The sequence below is a fragment of the Ichthyophthirius multifiliis genome (genome assembly GCF_000220395.1).
Source record: "Ichthyophthirius multifiliis unplaced genomic scaffold scaff_1120509251400, whole genome shotgun sequence".
NCBI classification, from domain to species: Eukaryota; Ciliophora; class Oligohymenophorea; order Hymenostomatida; genus Ichthyophthirius; species Ichthyophthirius multifiliis.
The window spans coordinates 12,516-33,560 of NW_004085910.1; the positions used below are offsets into that span (position 1 = coordinate 12,516).

The following is a 21,045-nucleotide window of genomic DNA, read 5'->3' on the forward strand; positions in this document are numbered from 1 at the left end:
GTTTTTGTCGAAAAATTATCTTAAATATCTTTAAGAACCTATTTATTTAGTAGATATAAATGATATAGCGATCCCTTTAGTTTAAAATTTACCAGCTCTACCTACACTATGCATATAATCATCTTATTTTTAAGTATATCGAAATAAATAACAAAAATAAATTTAAGCTTTCAAAATTAATACTATTTCCAAAAATATCAGCAGAAATAAGGAATATTTATTGACTTCTTTAAATTATGTATAAAATTAAATTATTTTTAAATATTTATTTTTTTAATAAAAAAAATAAAAAAAAAAAATTATTTTTTCTTATTCAATAGTTATATAATAAAACAAATTTAAATTTTTTTATCTTCAAATAAATATAAAGAAAGATATTTAATACTTTATAATTTATTAACAAAAACAAATACTAAATTAAAAGATATTTGGCTAAATAAATAAATAATAAAAAAAAAAAATTATTACAATTTATATGAAGATAATCTAATAAATGTAAATAAAATGAGAATTATATTGAAAAAAATTTCTAATTACTAAAAAAGAAAATAATAAAATATAAAAAATATGAATATATATAAATAAAAATATATATAAATAAAAAAATATATATTAAAAATTATATAAAACCAATATATTTTTTTAAATATATTAATATTTTATAACAATTATATTTTTTTTGTTTATTATTATAAAATAAGAAAAATATATAAACATTTAATTTTTTTTTTTTAAATAAAAATTTAAATAATACTTACATCTCTATTTATTTTTTAAATCAATATTTAACTAATAAAAATATAAAAATAATTATGTAGGAGCATAAAATCTAAACTTTACATAATTTAAATACTACAAACAATCTCCATACAAAGCCAAGTGGTGATAATGACTCATGTGATGGATTAGAAGATACAAAAAAAATCAGGCATATTACTTTTCAAGAACAAAATCAATAACATAATTACGTAAATATTGTAAAAATAGTAGTTTTTACAATTACAATAAAACAAATATAACCGAATAAAACATATAATTTAATACAAATAATTCACAAGAAAAAATAAACAATAATAATTCATCAGTAATATTATTAGAATTACCTTAAAAACTTCAAAAAAACAAATTAAAAATAAATAAGAAGAATATTAAAGAAAATTAATATAAACCAAATAATTATATGAAGAAAAAAAGAGAAGCTAGCCAAGAATATCATAAAAACATAAATGGAATAATGCACTTTTACACCTAAAATAAATAACTATGCAGGAAACAGAACTTTTGATTAATTTTTTATTTACAAACTTAATTTTCTCAATATGTAGATTAAAAAAACTAAATAGTAATAAATAATTATATATAAATAATATAAATATTATAATATATTAATAAAATAAAAAAGAATAGATTATAATTAGAACAAGAATAACTAAAAGAACTTTTAGAAAAGCCATAAATTTCCTAAAAATCTAAACAATTAACATAATTCAAACATATATCAGAAATTCCAGCCTATGCTCGTTTATATTACATATAAAAAAAAGACTCTTTAAATTAAAACAATTATAATAAAGAAAACAACAGTTTTACTCCAAACATTGATGTTAAATCTAAAAAAATAAACAGAAACGAAAAAATTTAAGATATTCTATATAAAGATGCTTAAAGAAGACAATAAGTCAAATCTTAAGAAAAACAAAGATCTACATCCACTTCCTATATATAAAACTAGAAAAAAAAAATCTCATCTAAAAATGAAAATGTACTAATTTTTAAATTTTAAAGAGAATTCTAATAAGTACTTAATGATTTAAAATTAGAAAACTAAGAATATATAGAACTTGCTAATGTTTTAGAAATTTTAATAAAACTAGGTTTTATAAAATACTAATAATAAGCAAATGGAAATTTATTGTAAAGTGAAAAAAAATTAATTTTTCTATTATGGTAATTATTAGGAGGAGAAACATATCAAAAAATATATATCTAGAATTTGTAAATATTTTTCTAATGTATTTTAGGTTTATCTTTAAATTAAAATTAAAATAATAATGAAAATTTAATAAATATTTTAGAAAAAGATTAAAGGCAAGAAAATAATATTAATGATAATATAAATAATAATGATAATAAATTTAATGATAATAAAAATAATGATAACAATGATAACAACGATAAAAATGATAACAATAAAAACAATAATAATAGTAATAATAATAATAATAATAATAATAATAATATTAATATTAATAATATATATACAAATACATCCTCTACAAATAATGAAAATTTTTCTTAAATTTTAAAATCTTAAAAAAGCTCCTGCTTTTAAAAAACTAATAAAAGTATTAAATTAATGCTTGATATTCATGAAGAAAAAGAAAATTAAATTTAAAATATTGTTATAGGTTCATTTTTTAATTAAGGAAGAAATTGGATTTTGGATTTAGAAGACAAAAAATTTATTAGGCTCACTTTTGAGCCATTTTACAGGAATAGATTAACCTATGAATAATTAAAAAATAATAAATTCAATTGGGATCAATAGTTTACAATTTAAATTTCTCCTTATAACAATTATTTAGCAAATTAAAAAAGGTAAAAAATAATAAATTAGGCTTAATAAATGCTCTTAAATAACAATATTTAAATAAAACTTCCTGAAAACGGTAAAATATAGCTTTAATAATTACTTATGTTATAAAAAATAACCTAATAATAAAGCTTATTATAGAAAAAATAAGAATTTTAAGCTAAAGAAATGCAAGAATGTAGTTTCAAACCTGAATTTACATAATATACTAATAATAAATAAAATGTAATCTCTAAATTATATTAGAATTAAAAGAAACACATTTTAACGAAAAAAAATACTAATTATTTCTTCTCCAAAAAAAAAAGTGATGAAAATTTTGAAGAATGTACTTTTTTTCCAAATACTACTGTAAATATTTATATTTACAATTTATTTTGTATATATTAATATAAATTTTTATAATTTATATTGATAATATTTTATATTTATATATATATTTTATTTTATTTTTAAAAAAAAAAAATATAAATACGAAAAAAAAAAGAAATCAAAAATAAATAATAAATAAGAAATATTTGCAAAAGATATAAATAAAAGTATAGATAGAATAAGAAATGCTTATAGAGAAAAAGAAATGATTAACGAAATGATATAAAAAGGAAAACGAAGGGATTAAGTTTAAAAATAAAAATCTTCTAATTAATCATTTAATATTAATAATAATAGTAATACTAATAATAATAGTAATTATATCAATAACATTAAAAATAATTAAAGAAAAAAAACTTAATTTTCACTTGATAAAAATAAATAATAATCATATTAGTATTAAATAGAAAATCAAGTATTAGAAGTAGAAGGAGAAAATAATGATGAATAAGAAGATGAAAAATAAAATAATAAAAAAGAAAAAACTCCTTTATTATTTGTTGATGTAAATCTTGGTTAGGGAATGACTAAAAGAATAATAGTTTATGAAAACGATAGATCAGAATAACTTGCTAATAAATTTGCAGAAGAACATAGTATATAAATATGAATACATATAATATATATATATATATATATATATATATATATATATATATATATATATATATATATAATAAAAAAAATTTTTTTATATTTTATATTTAATAATTTTATATTTTTAAATATTATTTTGTTAATTATTTTAAGAGCTAGATGATATTACAAAAAAAAAATTTAAAGAATTATTAGATGAATAAATTGCAGGTCTTTTAAGCAAAATAGAAGAAGAGGTTTTATCATTCGATAGTAATATTAATGAATGAATTTTTGTAATTTTTTTTTTTTCTTTTTTATTTACATAATAATCATATATTATTATTTTATTAATTTTTTTAAATAAATAATAAATTAATATATTAAATAATTTTTAATCAAAATAATTTAAAACAATAAAATAAAAAAAATAATAATATAAATAAATAAAAAATAAAATAATTAAGAAAATATTTATATTGTCAAATATATAAAAAATATATATATATAAATTAAATTTAAGGATATATATAATATATATATATATATATTATTTATAAAATATATATATATAAATATAAATAAAAAATATAATATATATATATATATATATATTTATATATATATATAAATATATAAATATCAATATCAATATCAATATTATTTTATCTTTCTATTATATATATACAAATATTAAAACATATTATATTTAAAATATTAATTTTAATTATCATTATTTCAAATATATTTTATATATTATATATATTTCAAACATAATAAAATATTTTAATTATCTAAAATAAAATTATACGATTAGATTATTTTAATATATAAATTAAATAAAATCATATTTTTTTATTTTATATTTATATCCTTTTTAATTATCTTTTATATTAGTCTATATAAAATAAAAACTTTGTTTAAATATATCTAAATATAATAAAAATAATGATAAATAAAAATACACATTTTCTATATTTTTAAGATTTATAAGAAATTTTAAATTTTGATTTTTCTTTAAAAATAAATGGTTTAATGTTAGATTTATAAAATAAATAGGATTTAGAATTATTAAAAAATATAAAGGATTTTAATTTTCCAATTAAGAGTTTATATTTTAATATAAAAAACATAAATTAAGACTTGCTAAATCCCTTATTATAAAAATATACATTTGAAGCATTAAAATCAATAAAATATATAAATATATTGTTAAAAGAATTCTAACAAAATATAGATATTTAATATTTAAAGTCTAAATTTTTATAAATGATCAATTTAAAATAAGTATGCATAAATTTTAGTTATGATAATATCTAATATTAATAACTAATCGAACTTTTCAATTCTTTTAGTTAATTATAAATATAGTAATTTCATTTAAATTTCAAAGGCATTAGGTTAGAAAATTAATTTTATGGATTAGAATATATGAATTGTGAATTATTAACAGAATTTAAAATTAATTTATAGTAAAAAATATAGAAATATAATTTTATAAAAAAATAAAAATATTTTTATAAGATAAAATAATATCTCAAATTAAGGATGTATTTTTTTAGTATAAGCTATTTCAAAAATGGACAATTTAATTACATTAAAATTAGATTTATCGTAATTATATAAAATTTCTAAAATATATTAATTTTTATAAAACAAAGATATAATCCTATAAAAAACTAAGGCGTGTAAACATTATTAAAAGGATTAAAAATGCTTAAAAAATTATAAAAACTTAAACTATTATTAAAGTAAAAAATTTATTAAAAAAATTGTAAAAATTTTGAACATTATGATTATTATTAAATAAATATAATTATTAATAAAAAATAAATGATTTTATAAAATAATTAAAATTTAATAAAAAAAAAATTATAAAAATACTTGTAAAAAAAAAATTATTAAAATTAATAGAAATACTCAAATTAATGATTCATAAGAAATAGATTTCGAATATATATCATAAGTTTTTGCTTAAAATTTATTAATATTAATAGTTGATTTCGAGTAAAAAAATATTAAATATATATATAAATATATAAAATTTATATAATTATATATTTTTTTATTATTTATATATATTATTTTAGAAATAACTAAATTGGTGAAAGATAAATTATATCTTTTTATAAATCGATATCTAATTTTAAAAATATATAAAATTTAGATTTAAATTTTAAGTAATAAATTTTTAAATTTTTATATTAATTTTAAATAATAAAGAGGAAATTAAATTACTTAATAAATTTTAAAAGTTTAAAAATATACATTAAGCCTATTTTAATAAATAGTTGTCCTTAAAATAAACATTACAAACAAGTTTTATATTTTTTAAAAAACATATAGTTATTTTATAAATAACTTATAAAAAGATTTTTAAATACAGATTTATTAGATTTCTATAATTTTTATTTAGGTGTTTAATCTCTAAAAAATCTTTAAATTTTAGATTTATAGCTTAAAGGTATAAAATTTGCAGATTAAGGAGTATAATATATATCAAAAATATTTAACTTTAATATAAAATTAGAAAAGCTTTAGCTTAATTTATCGTAAAAAAAAAAATTAAAATAATTTAATAATAAATATAAACAAAAATTAATAAAGTTAAAACAACTTAAATGATTAAAATATATTAGAATTATCAAAAAATTTATAAAATTAAAATTAACTAAAATATCTTCATTTAGATTTAAGTTAAAATAATATATAAGATACTTAGAGTATATTAGCTTTATCTAATACTTTAAAGAAAATTTAAAGCTTAGAAAGTTTAAATATTTATTTAAAGTAAAAAAATTAAATAAATATTTTTTTTATTTAATATAATTTAAATGAAGCAATTAAAAAGGATTAGAAGAAAATCAATTTTATTTATTGATCGAAGGAATATAAAATTTAAAAAGACTTAAATATTTGAAAATAAATTTTATGTGGTGTAAACTTAAATTAGAAGGTATAAATATAATTGCTTAGGGAATAAAACATTTAGAATAATTACTTTCTTTTGAAATTAATTTAGGGTATAAATAAATATTAAAAAAAAAATATTTAAAAAGATTTATTTTATTTTTATAAAAAAAAGAGGATGTAAAATATAAGATAATCATATTGATATTCTAAAGGAAAGCTTTTTGAAATTAAAAAACCTTAAAAAAATCTCATTAAATTTTTAGTATGTAAATTTATAAAACAAAATAAATATAATTTTATAAAAAAAAGTAATAATAATTTAACAGAAAAAAGTTTACCTTTTATATGCTAATTTATATAAAATCTAAAAAATTTATAAAGTTTGACAATTGATTTAAAGTAAATATATATATATATATATATATATATATATATATATATATATATATATATATATATATATTTTTTTTTATATTAATATTTTTTTTTAAATTAAAAATTTTTTGAAAAAGTTGGAATAATATAATTGAAAAAGATACCGAATAAATTAAAAAAATTATTTAATAAAAAAAAATATAAAACTACACATAATTAAAAATTTAATATACGTAATTTAAACTTAATTATAATTTTAGAAACTATAAAAAAAAAGTAAAAATTCAAACGAAAACGACCATAAGCAAATCTTATAAGATGAAGCAGAATATAAAGAAGTAGAAGACTTTGATTCTTTTAATATAGACAAACTTCATTAAACAAAAGAAAAATATGTTTGTTGTTGTGGATAATATTTTGCTTTTAGAAAAATACACAAAAAAGAGCCTTTTATATTTGAACCTATAGTATTTTATGGAATAAATAATGCTGCTTTTTTAAGAAGTGCAATCGAATAAATTTTCGAATAAATGAATTAAAACAATTTCGTTATTAGTAATGTTTATAATCAAAATACACTTAGAAGTATAAATAGAAATACTTATAAAATTTATGATGTCAAAGGTGATTATTAACTTTAAAGAGCATTTTAGACTACTAAATTATAAACTGAAAACATCGCGTTATATAAAGAAAATAAAAAGCTTGATAAGGAACATAAAGAAATGGAAAAATACATAAAATAATTAGATGAGTAACTAAAAATGATTGAATAATAATAAAATATAACATAATAATATACATAATAATTAATATAAGAATTATAATAATTATAAAATAAAAAAGACTGATTTATTTACTTTTTTTTATAAAAAGAAAAAAAAGAAAAAAATAAAAAAAAATAGATATATATTATTTTTTTTTTAAAAAAAAAAGATATTACCACTAAAACATTATTACTTTAAAAAATATAATAAATATTTTATTATTATTAAAAAAAATGACAATTATAAGTATTATTAATATAAATCCTCATAATTATTTAAAAATTTATCAACTTTTAAAACAAATCATTAAAGGGAACATCTTTTTTATAAATTCATCATCAAATTCTTAAATAATAAACAATTTTAAATTAAACAATATTATTATTCTTTAATCACTTTCAATAGAGGATTGTTTTTAAATAATTAAAATATTAAAATAAAATTAAGAAGAATTAAATATAATAAATGAATAAATACTATATATAGGCATAAATACTAATTACATAAAAATAATTAATAAATAAAATATTTAATTTGATAACTTAATAAATGAATATGAAAATTTTAAAGAATATTATGATGAACAAAATTAAAAAATCATAGAATTTTAATTTAAAAATAGTTACTAATAATCTATATAGCTGAAATATCTTCTTAATAATTTTTAAGAATAAGATTTATTTTTATAAGGAATATTTGAATTTTTTTTAGATGATTTTGAAAACATATAGTAACAAAAATAATATATAAATATGTTTTTAGTTAATTAAGTTTATAAAAAAAAAAAAAGTGAAGAACATTTAAAAAATATAGTATGCTAAAAATAATCCAATTAAATATAAGAAAGCTAATATTTTTCTAAAATAATAATGGAGAGTTAAATTACAAACTTTACACCAAAAACTTAAAAATAGAATACATAAAGCATAATGTTAAGTCAAATTAACTTACAAAAATAAAATTAATAAATAGATATAGAATAAAAGCAAATAAAAAACAAGTAAAATATATATTTATTATAGAAAATATATCTTATTTTAAAAAAGTAAAGATAAAAATTGAATTAAAATTTTATGGAAAAATTAGATTTTAATAAAGAGCATTTTCAAACATAAAGAAAAGTGACTTTTGATGATGAAAATACTATATTAAAAGAATAGATTAACAGCTAATTTAAAAGTAATCTTTAACATAATTAAGATTATTAATAACAATTAGTGAGTAATAAAGAATTATTGATTTAAAGTTAATAAAAATTAAATTAATTAATTGATTAATAAAATAAAAAGTTGTTTGTATAATAATTAAATAAAAGGAAATTATGCTTTGATGAAGATGACGATGAACTATAATTAAAAAGTTAACCTTAAAAAAAACGCAAAAAATACAATGAAAATATTATTTTTATTTTTGAAACTATTCTTTCAATTATACTAACTTTATAATTATCAATGATTTTAATATTCAAATGATAAAATAATATTATTTATGATATTATATAGTAAAATATTTATGCTATTTATAAATTTTATGTATTTTATCATTAATTTCAAATATTATTTTATTTTTAAAAATATATTTTAAGGTTTCAAAAAATATATATTTATTTTATTTTTAAAAAAAATGTATATATAAATATAACATTATTATTTTATAAATAAATAATTCTTTTTGGGAATATAAATAGTATTTTATAACACCTTTATTTTTAATTTAAATATTATTCACTTTTATTTTTAAACTTTTTATTATATTATCTTAATTATCTTTTATCATTTTAGAAAGTATCTTCGAATCCAATTAATTAATTAGGAAAAAAAAAAAACTAAGATTTAAAGCTTAAAGCTTTTTGATTTTTAACTTTTTAAAAAATTTATTTTATTTTATTCTTTTTTTTTTCTTCTTCTTCTTATTTTATAATTATTTTCATATTTATGTTTTACAATTATATTTCGTTTTATATATCAGAAATTCTACCTAAAATAACTATAGAAACATATTCATTTTATTCAATAATTAATTTAATGTATTTCCACTTGAATATTCGAAACGAAAAGTTAATTAAAAATAATTTATTTTCTTTTTATTTATTCGGATAAATAAATAATTAAAAAAATAGTGCTTTTTTATTAATATCCTATTATATTTATTATTAAATATTTTAATAGTTTTCACGAGAAAAAATACAATTTTAGGAAAATTTGTATTTACTATTTTCTAAATGTAGATTAGTAATATTAATATGACCAAAACTATATAATTATTTAAACATTTTCGATTAGAAACAATTCTTTGAGTTTAAAACCGTCTTTTTTTTTAATTAAATTTTAAAAAAATAATATAGAAAATGAAAAAAACATACTAAAAAGCTATATTATATTAAATATATATTATTAATATATTTAATTTTCAATTTGTTAATGAAAATAATAATTTTATGAATTTTATTTATAATCTTTTATAACTGTTTCATTATTTTCTAAAAACTACATTCTGTAGTTTTTAGTTAATTAAAATCAAGTTTTTTTAATATATTTTAATTTATATAAATTTATACTTTTCCTTATAATATAAAATATAATTTATTATATTTATTTTTAATAATTTTCAATTTATAAATATTAAAAAATTTTCTATTTATATAATTTATCAATATTATTTTTTATTATTATTCAAAAAATAAAAAAACTTTTCTAGTTAAAAAATTTAGTCTCTGTATTTATAAATTTTCAATTATTGCTTGCTCTGATGTATTATTTTTTTAAAATCTCACTCAATTAATAAAAAAAGAAAAGAAAAAAAAATATGTAACGGCTTTTTATTTGCTTTATATAATTTTTTTTAAAATAAGTTATATAACAAATATAAACATCTTTTATTTATAATTTTAAATTCATATTTTTATAATTTATATGGATAATAAAAATTAAATAAATAATCTTCTATTGAAATATTTAATTATAGTTAAATAATAAAATAAAACTCTTAAAAAACTATATTTTTATACATTTATTTAATATAATATTTTTCAAACAAAAATTAAATTAGTTATTATTTATTATTCATCTTAACAAACAAATAAAAAAGTCAATTGTTTTTTATTAGTTTTTATTTTTTTAAATGCTTTGACATTAATTAAAAATTTGTAAAAATAATTAATTTACAATTTCTTAAAGTTATAAATTTATTTAATTTTTAAATATTTTTTTTTTAAATATTTTATTATAATTTAATATAAAATAATATTTAATAATTTTTTATTAATCTTTAAATTAAAATATAAATAATAAAATAACATTTTAGCGAATAAAATATAAAATATTTTTTTTTTAAAAGAATAATTAATTATTTTAAATTTTATAAAAAAAAAAAAATTACTTTAATTTGATGACTTTACTAAAATATGATGTTTTTTAAAACTTTGATATCTCTGTAAATATCAAATAATAACATTATTTTAATTATTATAAAATTTATATGTAATATTATTTTTTAATATAAAATAAATTTCATTTAAACATTTAATAACTATAAAATCGCTTTAAAATATAAAAAACTATAATAAACAAAAGAAAAAATAAAACAATAAAAATAATATTAAAAAATACTTAAAAAATAAAAATGAAAAAAATATTTTACATATTAACTAAATTAATAATAACAATATTATTAACAAAAATAACATTTGCATATATAAAACTGAATAAAGTTTTTCAATTTTTAATTAATCTTCTATTTTTAGTAGAATACTAACATATGTATGATAAAATTCCTTAAAAAGATTATTAATAATATGTATTTATACATTCTAAACTTTAAATAAAAAAAATCTCTTCATCTTATAAAAAATCAAAACTTAAAATGCTTAATTATTATAACTTAACTTTATACAGGAAGCCTTTATAAGATATTCAAAAATTAAAAAGGAAAATAATTAAATTTTAATTTAATAATCAATTTTTAGAAAATTAGCTAATTAAAAACAATATCGAGTAAAATCATCTTATATATTAAATATAATAAGTTAAAATGATTTAAGAAATACCAAAAATAAAATAATAGAATGATTATATACTAAATATAAATTATAGTTAAGATCAAATAATATTATCAAACTAAAGGGAAAATATGAACTAAGAAAATAATTATTAATAAATATATTAAACGAGTTAAAACTAATAATAAAATTTCATAACTAATTAGAATTTAAATTTAAACTAAGTTTATTATTTAAATAATATGAAATCTAATTATTTTAATAAGCTTAGTTGTTAAATTTAAAATCATTTCTTATTTAATATTTTATCTGTTAAAAATCGGGATTAAAAATATATTAATATTGAATTTATTTAAAAAAAAAAATTATATCCTGATATCATTTAAATAAATTAGTTTATTTATTCTAATTATTCTTGCCAATAAAGAAAATGTCCTTGCCTTAAAATATTGAGAATTTTTTATAGAAATACTATGAAATTTAAGTTTTTTTTAATAAAGTAGAATTACCTACTATTTATGAAGATATAGGATATTGATAAAATATAATAATATAAATAAATATATATTAATTATAAATAGATGATATTTTAATATTTAAAATTAAAAATTGATTTAATTTTAAATTTATTTTCTTGGAATTTTTATGGGAAAGGAAATAAAAGCTTAATTTTACTTTTATATAATTATACATTATAAAAGAAAAAATATTAAAGTATATAATATATAAATAACAAATATTAATTATAGAAAAATAAAATTAAGTAATTAAATATAAGTTACTATTTTATTAATAATAAAAAATGTTGGTAAGAGCATTTAAAATAATATAACAAAAAATATAAAAATAGAATATTATTCAAAAAAAATAAGAGTCTTTTAATCTATTATTTAAAAACTTAAGATGTTATAATATATTTATATAACTAAAATAAAAGTAAAAGAAAGATTATAAATAGATTAAAATAAAAATAAAGAAATATATTTAAAGTTATAATAATATTTTATTATCGAAATAAAAACGTAAATTCCAAAAAAAAATAACAACGTTTTCAATCTCGAATATAATAAATATTACATTATAATTAATTTATATATAATACATATTTATTATTTATATTAAAAACTATTACAATTAAATTATATTTATATTTATATTATTATATTTATTTTTAACATTCTAAATTTTTAACTTTTTATCTTATATCTAATTTTCTTAATTCTTAATTTTTTATTAACCAAATCGAAATTAATTTTTTTTAATTATAATAAATATATTTTTTATTTGAAAAAAAATATAAAAAAAATTTTAAATAATAAAATTGTACATTGTTTAAATTATCAAATTTTAATACATAAATATCAAATAAATATAAAATTATTATAAATCATCTTCATTTTTATTACTAAAATTTATTTTTTAGACTTAAATAATATCTCCATTAGGTCTTAAATATGCTTATAATATAATTTTAAGTTATAAAATTTTAATATAATAAATATATTCTTCATTACTAGTGTACTTCTCTTCATATATTTTCTTCCAAAAATAATTTTTCATTTCATTTTTAGTTAAATATGTGTATTTTTGATTACTTTAATGCAATTGCAATTTAAAGCTATTCTATATTTTTCTAAATAAATTGTATTTTTATTTAATTCAATATTTATATATTATTAAATTATTATACTCAAATCTCCAAAAAAATATAAATATTAAGCCTATATTTACACATATTGATTATTAACGTATAGATAGTCTTAAGCTATTATATTGTTTATTATTAAATATTTTTTATCATTAAGTTTATGTTAACTTTTTTCTTTAAATTTCTTTTTTAATATCTTAAAATGAAAATTATATATTAAAATAGTTGATAATTCTTTTATTTTTCCTTAAAAGTAAAGATAAAATTAAGTGTTTTATTTACTATTCCCCTTTGCTATTAATAACTATGTTTATTTGATATATTTTTTTATAAAACCATTCTTCTATTTTTTTTTTTTAGATAACTGTTATGTTTTAATTATCATTGGGCTACAACTTCTATATTGCCTAATATTTTTTTAATCAGTTTAAAAAAATAATTAGTCAATGGTTTAATAAATAATAAAAATATATAAAATATTAAGTTTAAATTATTAACAAAAAAGAAAGTCTTATATCTTAAATTAAATGATTTAGATTAATAAATGTTTTAATTTTTTTAAGAAAAAAATGCACTCAATTAGAAAAAATAATAATTCTTAGTTAAATATAAGGACCAATAAGAGTAATTATAACGAAAAGAATGTATAAAATATATAAAATATAAATAATAAAAGATTTTTTATTTACAGATAGTTAATCATTAATTAATAAAAAAAATACAAAAAATTAACTAATTAAAATATCAAGAATCATATCATAAATGTTATTATTAATTTATAATAGAAAATTTAGATTACTGTAAAAAATAAATTTGCATAAATAATTTAAAGTTTTAAAAGTTAAAAGAATTAAATAAGATTTGATATAAACATTAATTCGTATTTAAAAAATGAAAAATAATGGAAATAATATTATTTTATTTTTACATAGTCTATTAATTAATCCAAATAATAATAATTAAAATATATTTAATTTTTAATATTATAAAATTAATTAGAAAAAAAAGTATGAAATGAAAATATTTTAAAGCAAATAATTATTTTTTTTTAAAAAAAAAATGTAAATCAAATACAAATAAAACAAAATATATTAAGTTAATAAAATAATTAATCTAAATAAAAAAAATTAAAAATTTTAAATTGAATTTATTATGTTTATAAATATATTTTTTTTATCAAATTAATTATATTTATTTATATAACTTATATTTTTTATCTTTAATTTTATTTAAATGTATTTAATAATTTTAATTTATAATAACATTATAAATAATGCAGTATAAGAATTATTTTTAAATTATTATATTATAGTTTTAATTATAATATCATATATTTTAATTATATTCTTATTTTTAAGTAAAAATATGTACTTTATTATAAATAATTTCAAAAAGTAAAAATATTAAAATATTTTGAATTCCGTTCCGTTTCTTATTTATAAAAATATCATAGAAAAATATTAATTATCTTTAATTTTTAATTATATTATTATTATAATATATATTTTTCTTTTGAAAATTTCTTTTTAGATTATTATAAAAAAATATATGGTAAAAATATAACAAATAATTAAATAATATAAAAATATATATTTTTTTAAACTATTTATATATTTTAAAAATTCAAAATATTATGAGCTCAGGATAAGAAAAAGGTAAACGCTACAATTTTTTTAATTGAAATACTTTTAAATTTATAATATAATTAAAAAGAATTAAGTTTATCTTAAATATAAAATAATTAAAATTCGAATAATTAAATTAAAAAAATACATTTTAGCGATGATCTAACTATTCAATAACTATAATTAGTTTAGTACGATATTGAAAAAATATAAAAGGATAATGATATGTTTATAAATAAATTATAATAAAACTCAAATACTTAAAATTTAAATGTTTTTGTTTAAAATTTTAACAAAAATTATAATTCTTAATTTGATAATCCATTGTAAAAAATATAGCTGAACTTAAATGAAAACAATAAATTATAGACTAATTTTAACTCAAGATATATATCTCATTTAAACTAATATGGAGAATATAGATTTATGAATGATAGAAACTACGTCTAAAAGCTTCAATAAAATATGACTAAATGTTAAATAATAATTTATTAAAAACAAAAAAACCAAATTATTTATTTAATTTATATATATATATATTAGGCTAAACGTATAGTTAAAACAAATAAACTACATCTATTTGCAATTTTTAAGATTTATATTTGCTTAAACCTTAAAGGAGTAAATAAAATTTATTAAAAAAAATAATAATAAAAAACATTTATTATTTTTTTATAAAAAGTATATAATGAATAAGAAATATATGGATAAATAAATAAATAATATATTGTATGAATTAATTAAAAATATAATATTAGATAAAAAAAATATTATAAAATATTAATTATATTATATTATTAATTCTTAAATTTTATTAACTTTTTTTAATATAATTTTAAAAATTTATGCAAATATTATATTTTTCTATATGCCTTTTAAATATTTAATAAAATCTGTAGTGTTTTTAAATAAATCATAATAAAGATAAAGATTAAAATTTTCATATCCATATTATATTAATTTTTTATGCTTCCTTAATACTAATTTTTAATGTTATTTATTAGCTTTTCTAAAAAAATTATTTATTGATTTATTAGTTACAGATATATGCTAAAAGTAGATTAATTTAAAAATGAATTATATATAAATATTAAAATTATAAACCAAAAAATATTTTTTTTAAAATAAGTATTTTTATATTAAGTCTTAAATTTATTTTTTTTGCATTTTCTGTTTGATTTATGTCGAAAGAAATCTATTTATTAATTTTTTATACTATATATATTTTTTTTTAATTTGTTTTTTTTTTAAAATAGACATATTTAATTTTTGTGGAAAATAGATTTTCTAATAAGATATATTAAATAATTGCATTATATAAATGAATACAATTTTTTTTTTTTTTAAATAATAATAATTTTTTTTTTTCTTTTTTGATTTTTGAATAATTAATTTGTAAATTTTTGTTTTAATAAACAAAATTTTTAATAACTTTATTCTTTTATTCAAATTCCAAATGATTAAAAACATATTATTCTTCAAAATTACGTCACAATAGAATATATTAAAAAAATAATTGCACACTTAATTAAGGTGAAAATTATTCCTTAACTTTTGCTTTTATAATTATTATTTAAAAGATTGATTAAAAATAATTGTAATTAAAATATATATAAACAAAATATATATATTTTTTTTTTTATAATTACTTTTCATTATTAAAAAAAAAATAATAAAAAAAAAAAAATTAAATTTATTTTAATGATTTTAGCTTCTTCTTAATAATTAAATAATTTCACTTAAATCGAAAGAACTCTTAACTTTATATAGATAGAAAATAACCAATAAAAACTGGATTTAAATAGGAAAATAAATAAAGAAAAAATATCTTAAAAAGTTCAATAAAATCCATAAAATAGCAAAAAACTCAAATAATTGATAATTGGCTAAAAAATTGATACTGCCTAATAATCAAATTTAAATACAACCTAAGAAACAGAATTTTCTTAAGAACAAAAATATCCAAAATTAAATAAGAAAATATAAAAAAACCTTATTAAAACTCTAAAATAAGACAATATTAAAATAAATAATAAAAATAATATTAAATATGCAATCTAAAAAAGACTTAAATAGGAATAACAAATAAAAGAATTAACCGGAATTAAATATTTCGATTGCTTATAAGAAGCTGTTGAAATTAGAATTAAAAAAATTCGGCAATAAAAAGATGAAATGCTATAAAAAATAATAGATGCCAGAAGTTAATAAGAACTGACTCTAAGAAGACTTATAAATTAGAAATAATAAATACTGAACTAAAGTTATTCACAAAATAAATAAAATGATTAATAAATTTCAGAAAATTCTTTAATTAAAAATGAGCAAGAACAAAAATAACTTCAAATTAAAAATTAAAAGTAATAGAATAAACAAAACAAAAAAATATTTTTTAATATAATAAAAAAAAAAAAAATAGTAATAATAATGAAGTATAATAAGGATTTTTAAATAATGAATAAATTTTCTTTGAATCCGAAAATAAAGTAGATTACTATAATTTATTCAAAAGTTATTAATAAAACGTAGATAATAATGATATTTAAATAGAAAATTACTCAACAAACGGAAAATATGAAAATTATGATGAAAATAGTTTCTTAAATGAACCTTTATAATCATGCTATATAGATAATATTAAATGGAATGTAAAAGAAATGAATTAAAATTTCATCAATAATTAGAATAATTTCGAAGAAAATAAAATAATTCGATAAATTAGTGAGGCTACTACAAACTTATATAATAATAACTCAAGTTAATTAATTAATTGTGATTGCGAATTTAGTAGTAGTTACTTTGATTGAATAAATTTAATATTTTTTAATTTTTTTTTTAATAATTTTGATACTTTTTTTTTTTTTTTTTTTTATTATTTATGTTTTTATTTTTTTATTAAAAAAAAAAAAGAAATAAGTAATAAACTTATTTATAAAAGTTTATATATCTATTTATAATATTATCAATTATTAACGAATTCGTATTCATTTTAACTTTTTAAAATTAACAAAAAAAATCTAAATATTATTAAATTTAGTTTTATTTTGGATATTTACATATATAAAAATATATATATTTATTATTATTTTTAATATTAAATATATATAAAAATATATAATTAATTTTTTTATATAAATACAAAAAAATTAAATTTAAAAAAAATAATGCATTTTTATAAATATTATTTTGAAATTTTTATAAAATAATATCTAATCATAATTATGTTTGAAATATATTTAATTATTATAATATTATATACAAATAAATAATTTCTAGTGCTCTTTTTTCATATGAATTAAATATTTATATTTATATATGTTTTATAAATAGAATATTTAATGACAATTTATGTAAATTTAATAATTTCCATATTTTTTTCTATTTATTTTTTTATAAAGGAATTTTACTATTATTATATTAATGCATATTTTAATGAAAATGACAATATTTTAGACTTTAATTAAATACATATATATTTATGTTTATATTAAGCAAACAAAAAATATTATTTTCACAGAATAAATATTAGATTAAATTTATAATATAAATTTAAATTTTATTTAAAAATTTTTTTTTTACATAATTATTTGTATATGAGAAATAAAATATAATTTAAAAATAAAGATATAATATCCGAATAAATATTTTTAGATAAAAAAAAAAAAAAGATAAATTCATATATAATTATAATTAAATAATATGTTAAAAATAATAATATAGATATTATTGTATATAACATAAATTTAAATGATATTATTTTCATTATTTATTTAAATATAGTATTATTATTTTTTATAAAAAACTATTATATATATATTTTAATTTATAATAATCTCTTTTATATGTAGTTATAAATACTAAATAAATATTATTATATATTATAATAAAATATATTTACAATAATTACAAAAATATATATAATTTTATATTTATTAAAAATTATATAGATAACTATATTTAGTATATATATATATTATTATAATTATATATTTTACTATTTTATTTTTTATCTTTTTTTTTAATTATTTTTATTAATAAGTGAAACAATATTTATACATAACTAATAAATATTTATATTTTATTAATCTAATGATATTAATTATATTTTAATTTATTTAAAATTAATAATTTAATTAATTCAAATATTTAACATTAAAATGTTTATATAAAGTTTATTTAAAATATGTTAATTAGTTTAATTATTGAAAAAACAGTTTTTTTTTATAGTTAAATATAAATATATATATTGTATCTAATATTTTTTTGGTCTATTATATTTTCTTAAAATGAAAATTTTATAGTTTGTATAATTATTTTCAACCTTGAAAAATAATCATATAGAATTACTATTGCATAAGAAATATATATATTTATGTAAATATTAAATTAAAATAAATAATTTTTTATCAGTTTTTTTAAAATATAATAGATAATATAAATTAATAAATAAAATATAAAATAATACAACTAAAAAAATAATAACAATTTTTTAATTTAATATTAAGAAAATTAAATAATAAAAAATAAAATAAAAAGAAAATTAAAAAATGAGTAATTAAATAAATTTTTGGTTAAATGATTAGAATGAATCAATTTAATAAAATTATGATAAAAAAATCAAATGCAACCAAATATTTAAAAAACCTATTTGCAAAAAAAGTAAATAAGGATGAAAATGCTCATAAATTAATTTATTGATATTCGATAGCAAGTTATTTAATCTGACCAAATGTACAATTAAGTATAATCAAGTAACTCTATCTCTTCTGATGAACCTTAAAGATAAAATTATGATGAAAATGATTATGATATTTGTACTTCATATGATCTTGATAGTTGATTATTTTATTTATACAATTTGTAAACTACGCATTTTAATATATTTTTTCTAATTAATATGCAAAATTAGAGTTTTTTTTATATTTTTGAAAAAAAAAAAAATAAAAAACAATAAATGTAAAATTTATAAAAATTTTAAAATTTATAAATTAAAAAAGTAATATAATTTTTTTGAACAATTTTTTTTTTTTGAAAAAATATTAATTTCTTTTTTAAAAACTATATTAAAGAAATATATAATCCGAAATAAAATTTTATTTTAAAAAATAATTTAAAAATATATAAAACATTAATATTTTATATAAATTATAATAATATATTAATAGAATTATAATTTGTAGAAATTATCATATTATTTATTTTCCTAACATTTTTTAACGGTATTTTCTTATTCTATTATATAATATAAAGGTAATATTATATAATTAAAATAAATTATTTATTTGAGTGCTGCAAATATTTCGATATTAATTTTATAATTAATTAATATTTATTTTTATATGATTATATAATATATTTTTACTGTTTATATTGTTTATTTATTTATTTTTTAAATACTTAATCATAAAATATAAAAGATTTTTTACAATTTTTTTTTTTATTGAGTTTTTGAAAAAAATTATTACTAAAAGATTAAAAAAATATATATATATATTATATTATTTTTATTCATATTTATAAAAATTATGAAAAATAATATTTATTATATATTTAAAATCTTTTTTTTTTTTTATTTAAACATTGTTAATATAAATAAATTTATATATATTTTTTTTATTTAAAAATAAATATAATTATTTAAAATTATATTTTATAATCATAAATAAAAAATACAAATAATTATATAAATTATCATTTTTTTTATTTACATAATAATAAATAAAAAAATCATTATGTAATTAATCTCTAAAGCAAAAAAGTATTCAAAAATCGCATTATGAAAAAAACTATTAATAAGAGATACAGAAAATCAAATTTGATTTGATTTGTTTCATTCAAAAAAAATATTCTTATATTTTAATGTAATAAAATAAGAATAAAGAATAATATATAATTTAAAAAATATTATCAATTTAAATGTTTTTAATAAATATTTATTTTTATTAAAATTCAATAATAATTTTTTCACTAAAAAAATAATAAATTAAATAAGTTTAATTATAGAAAGATAACATATAGAATAATAGCAAGAAAAATTAAATATTGAAATATAAATTTAGAGTAAAGTCTTACTTATTAAGAAATAAAATAAAATTATTACATATGGAAAATTTTGAATATTTTAATCGAATATAAATAAATAAAGGAAAAATTAAAAATAGAAACAGTTAAAATAATAA

The 21,045-nt window shown here is 12.7% G+C and overlaps 1 protein-coding gene across 1 annotated transcript, besides 38 other annotated features; it reads left to right on the top strand. All coding sequences in view use genetic code 6, as the record gives it.

The window, feature by feature from the left end:
- The first annotated feature begins 554 nt into the window (after nucleotides 1–554).
- Nucleotides 555–617: a microsatellite.
- Nucleotides 571–628: a microsatellite.
- Nucleotides 576–624: a microsatellite.
- Nucleotides 629–2,095: 1,467 nt separating the features above from the next.
- Nucleotides 2,096–2,255: a microsatellite.
- Nucleotides 2,104–2,160: a microsatellite.
- Nucleotides 2,256–2,919: 664 nt separating the features above from the next.
- IMG5_196480 (hypothetical protein) lies at nucleotides 2,920–3,831 on the top strand (the record flags this gene model as incomplete). The annotated part of the gene is made up of 3 exons (XM_004024213.1): nucleotides 2,920–2,944; nucleotides 3,382–3,561; nucleotides 3,716–3,831. The coding sequence occupies 3 exons, from the start codon at nucleotides 2,920–2,922 to the stop codon at nucleotides 3,829–3,831; spliced, it is 321 nt and encodes a 106-aa protein (XP_004024262.1).
- Nucleotides 2,976–3,043: a microsatellite.
- Nucleotides 3,052–3,108: a microsatellite.
- Nucleotides 3,245–3,284: a microsatellite.
- Nucleotides 3,580–3,641: a microsatellite.
- Nucleotides 3,832–3,951: 120 nt separating the features above from the next.
- Nucleotides 3,952–4,014: a microsatellite.
- Nucleotides 3,957–4,003: a microsatellite.
- A 51-nt stretch (nucleotides 4,015–4,065) lies between the features above and the next one.
- Nucleotides 4,066–4,184: a microsatellite.
- A 61-nt stretch (nucleotides 4,185–4,245) lies between these two features.
- Nucleotides 4,246–4,319: a microsatellite.
- Nucleotides 4,320–4,999: 680 nt separating this feature from the next.
- Nucleotides 5,000–5,074: a microsatellite.
- A 286-nt stretch (nucleotides 5,075–5,360) lies between these two features.
- Nucleotides 5,361–5,414: a microsatellite.
- Nucleotides 5,415–5,554: 140 nt separating this feature from the next.
- Nucleotides 5,555–5,601: a microsatellite.
- Nucleotides 5,602–5,866: 265 nt separating this feature from the next.
- Nucleotides 5,867–5,908: a microsatellite.
- Nucleotides 5,909–6,725: 817 nt separating this feature from the next.
- Nucleotides 6,726–6,775: a microsatellite.
- An 82-nt stretch (nucleotides 6,776–6,857) lies between these two features.
- Nucleotides 6,858–6,917: a microsatellite.
- Nucleotides 6,914–6,950: a microsatellite.
- Nucleotides 6,918–6,959: a microsatellite.
- Nucleotides 6,960–7,607: 648 nt separating this feature from the next.
- Nucleotides 7,608–7,639: a microsatellite.
- Nucleotides 7,640–8,597: 958 nt separating this feature from the next.
- Nucleotides 8,598–8,640: a microsatellite.
- Nucleotides 8,598–8,641: a microsatellite.
- Nucleotides 8,642–10,788: 2,147 nt separating this feature from the next.
- Nucleotides 10,789–10,817: a microsatellite.
- Nucleotides 10,818–12,130: 1,313 nt separating this feature from the next.
- Nucleotides 12,131–12,187: a microsatellite.
- A 1,176-nt stretch (nucleotides 12,188–13,363) lies between these two features.
- Nucleotides 13,364–13,397: a microsatellite.
- A 1,135-nt stretch (nucleotides 13,398–14,532) lies between these two features.
- Nucleotides 14,533–14,585: a microsatellite.
- Nucleotides 14,586–16,184: 1,599 nt separating this feature from the next.
- Nucleotides 16,185–16,234: a microsatellite.
- A 289-nt stretch (nucleotides 16,235–16,523) lies between these two features.
- Nucleotides 16,524–16,558: a microsatellite.
- Nucleotides 16,559–17,672: 1,114 nt separating this feature from the next.
- Nucleotides 17,673–17,734: a microsatellite.
- Nucleotides 17,673–17,735: a microsatellite.
- Nucleotides 17,679–17,727: a microsatellite.
- Nucleotides 17,718–17,763: a microsatellite.
- A 1,519-nt stretch (nucleotides 17,764–19,282) lies between these two features.
- Nucleotides 19,283–19,345: a microsatellite.
- A 12-nt stretch (nucleotides 19,346–19,357) lies between these two features.
- Nucleotides 19,358–19,429: a microsatellite.
- Nucleotides 19,430–19,995: 566 nt separating this feature from the next.
- Nucleotides 19,996–20,040: a microsatellite.
- A 59-nt stretch (nucleotides 20,041–20,099) lies between these two features.
- Nucleotides 20,100–20,144: a microsatellite.
- Nucleotides 20,145–21,045: the final 901 nt, after the last annotated feature.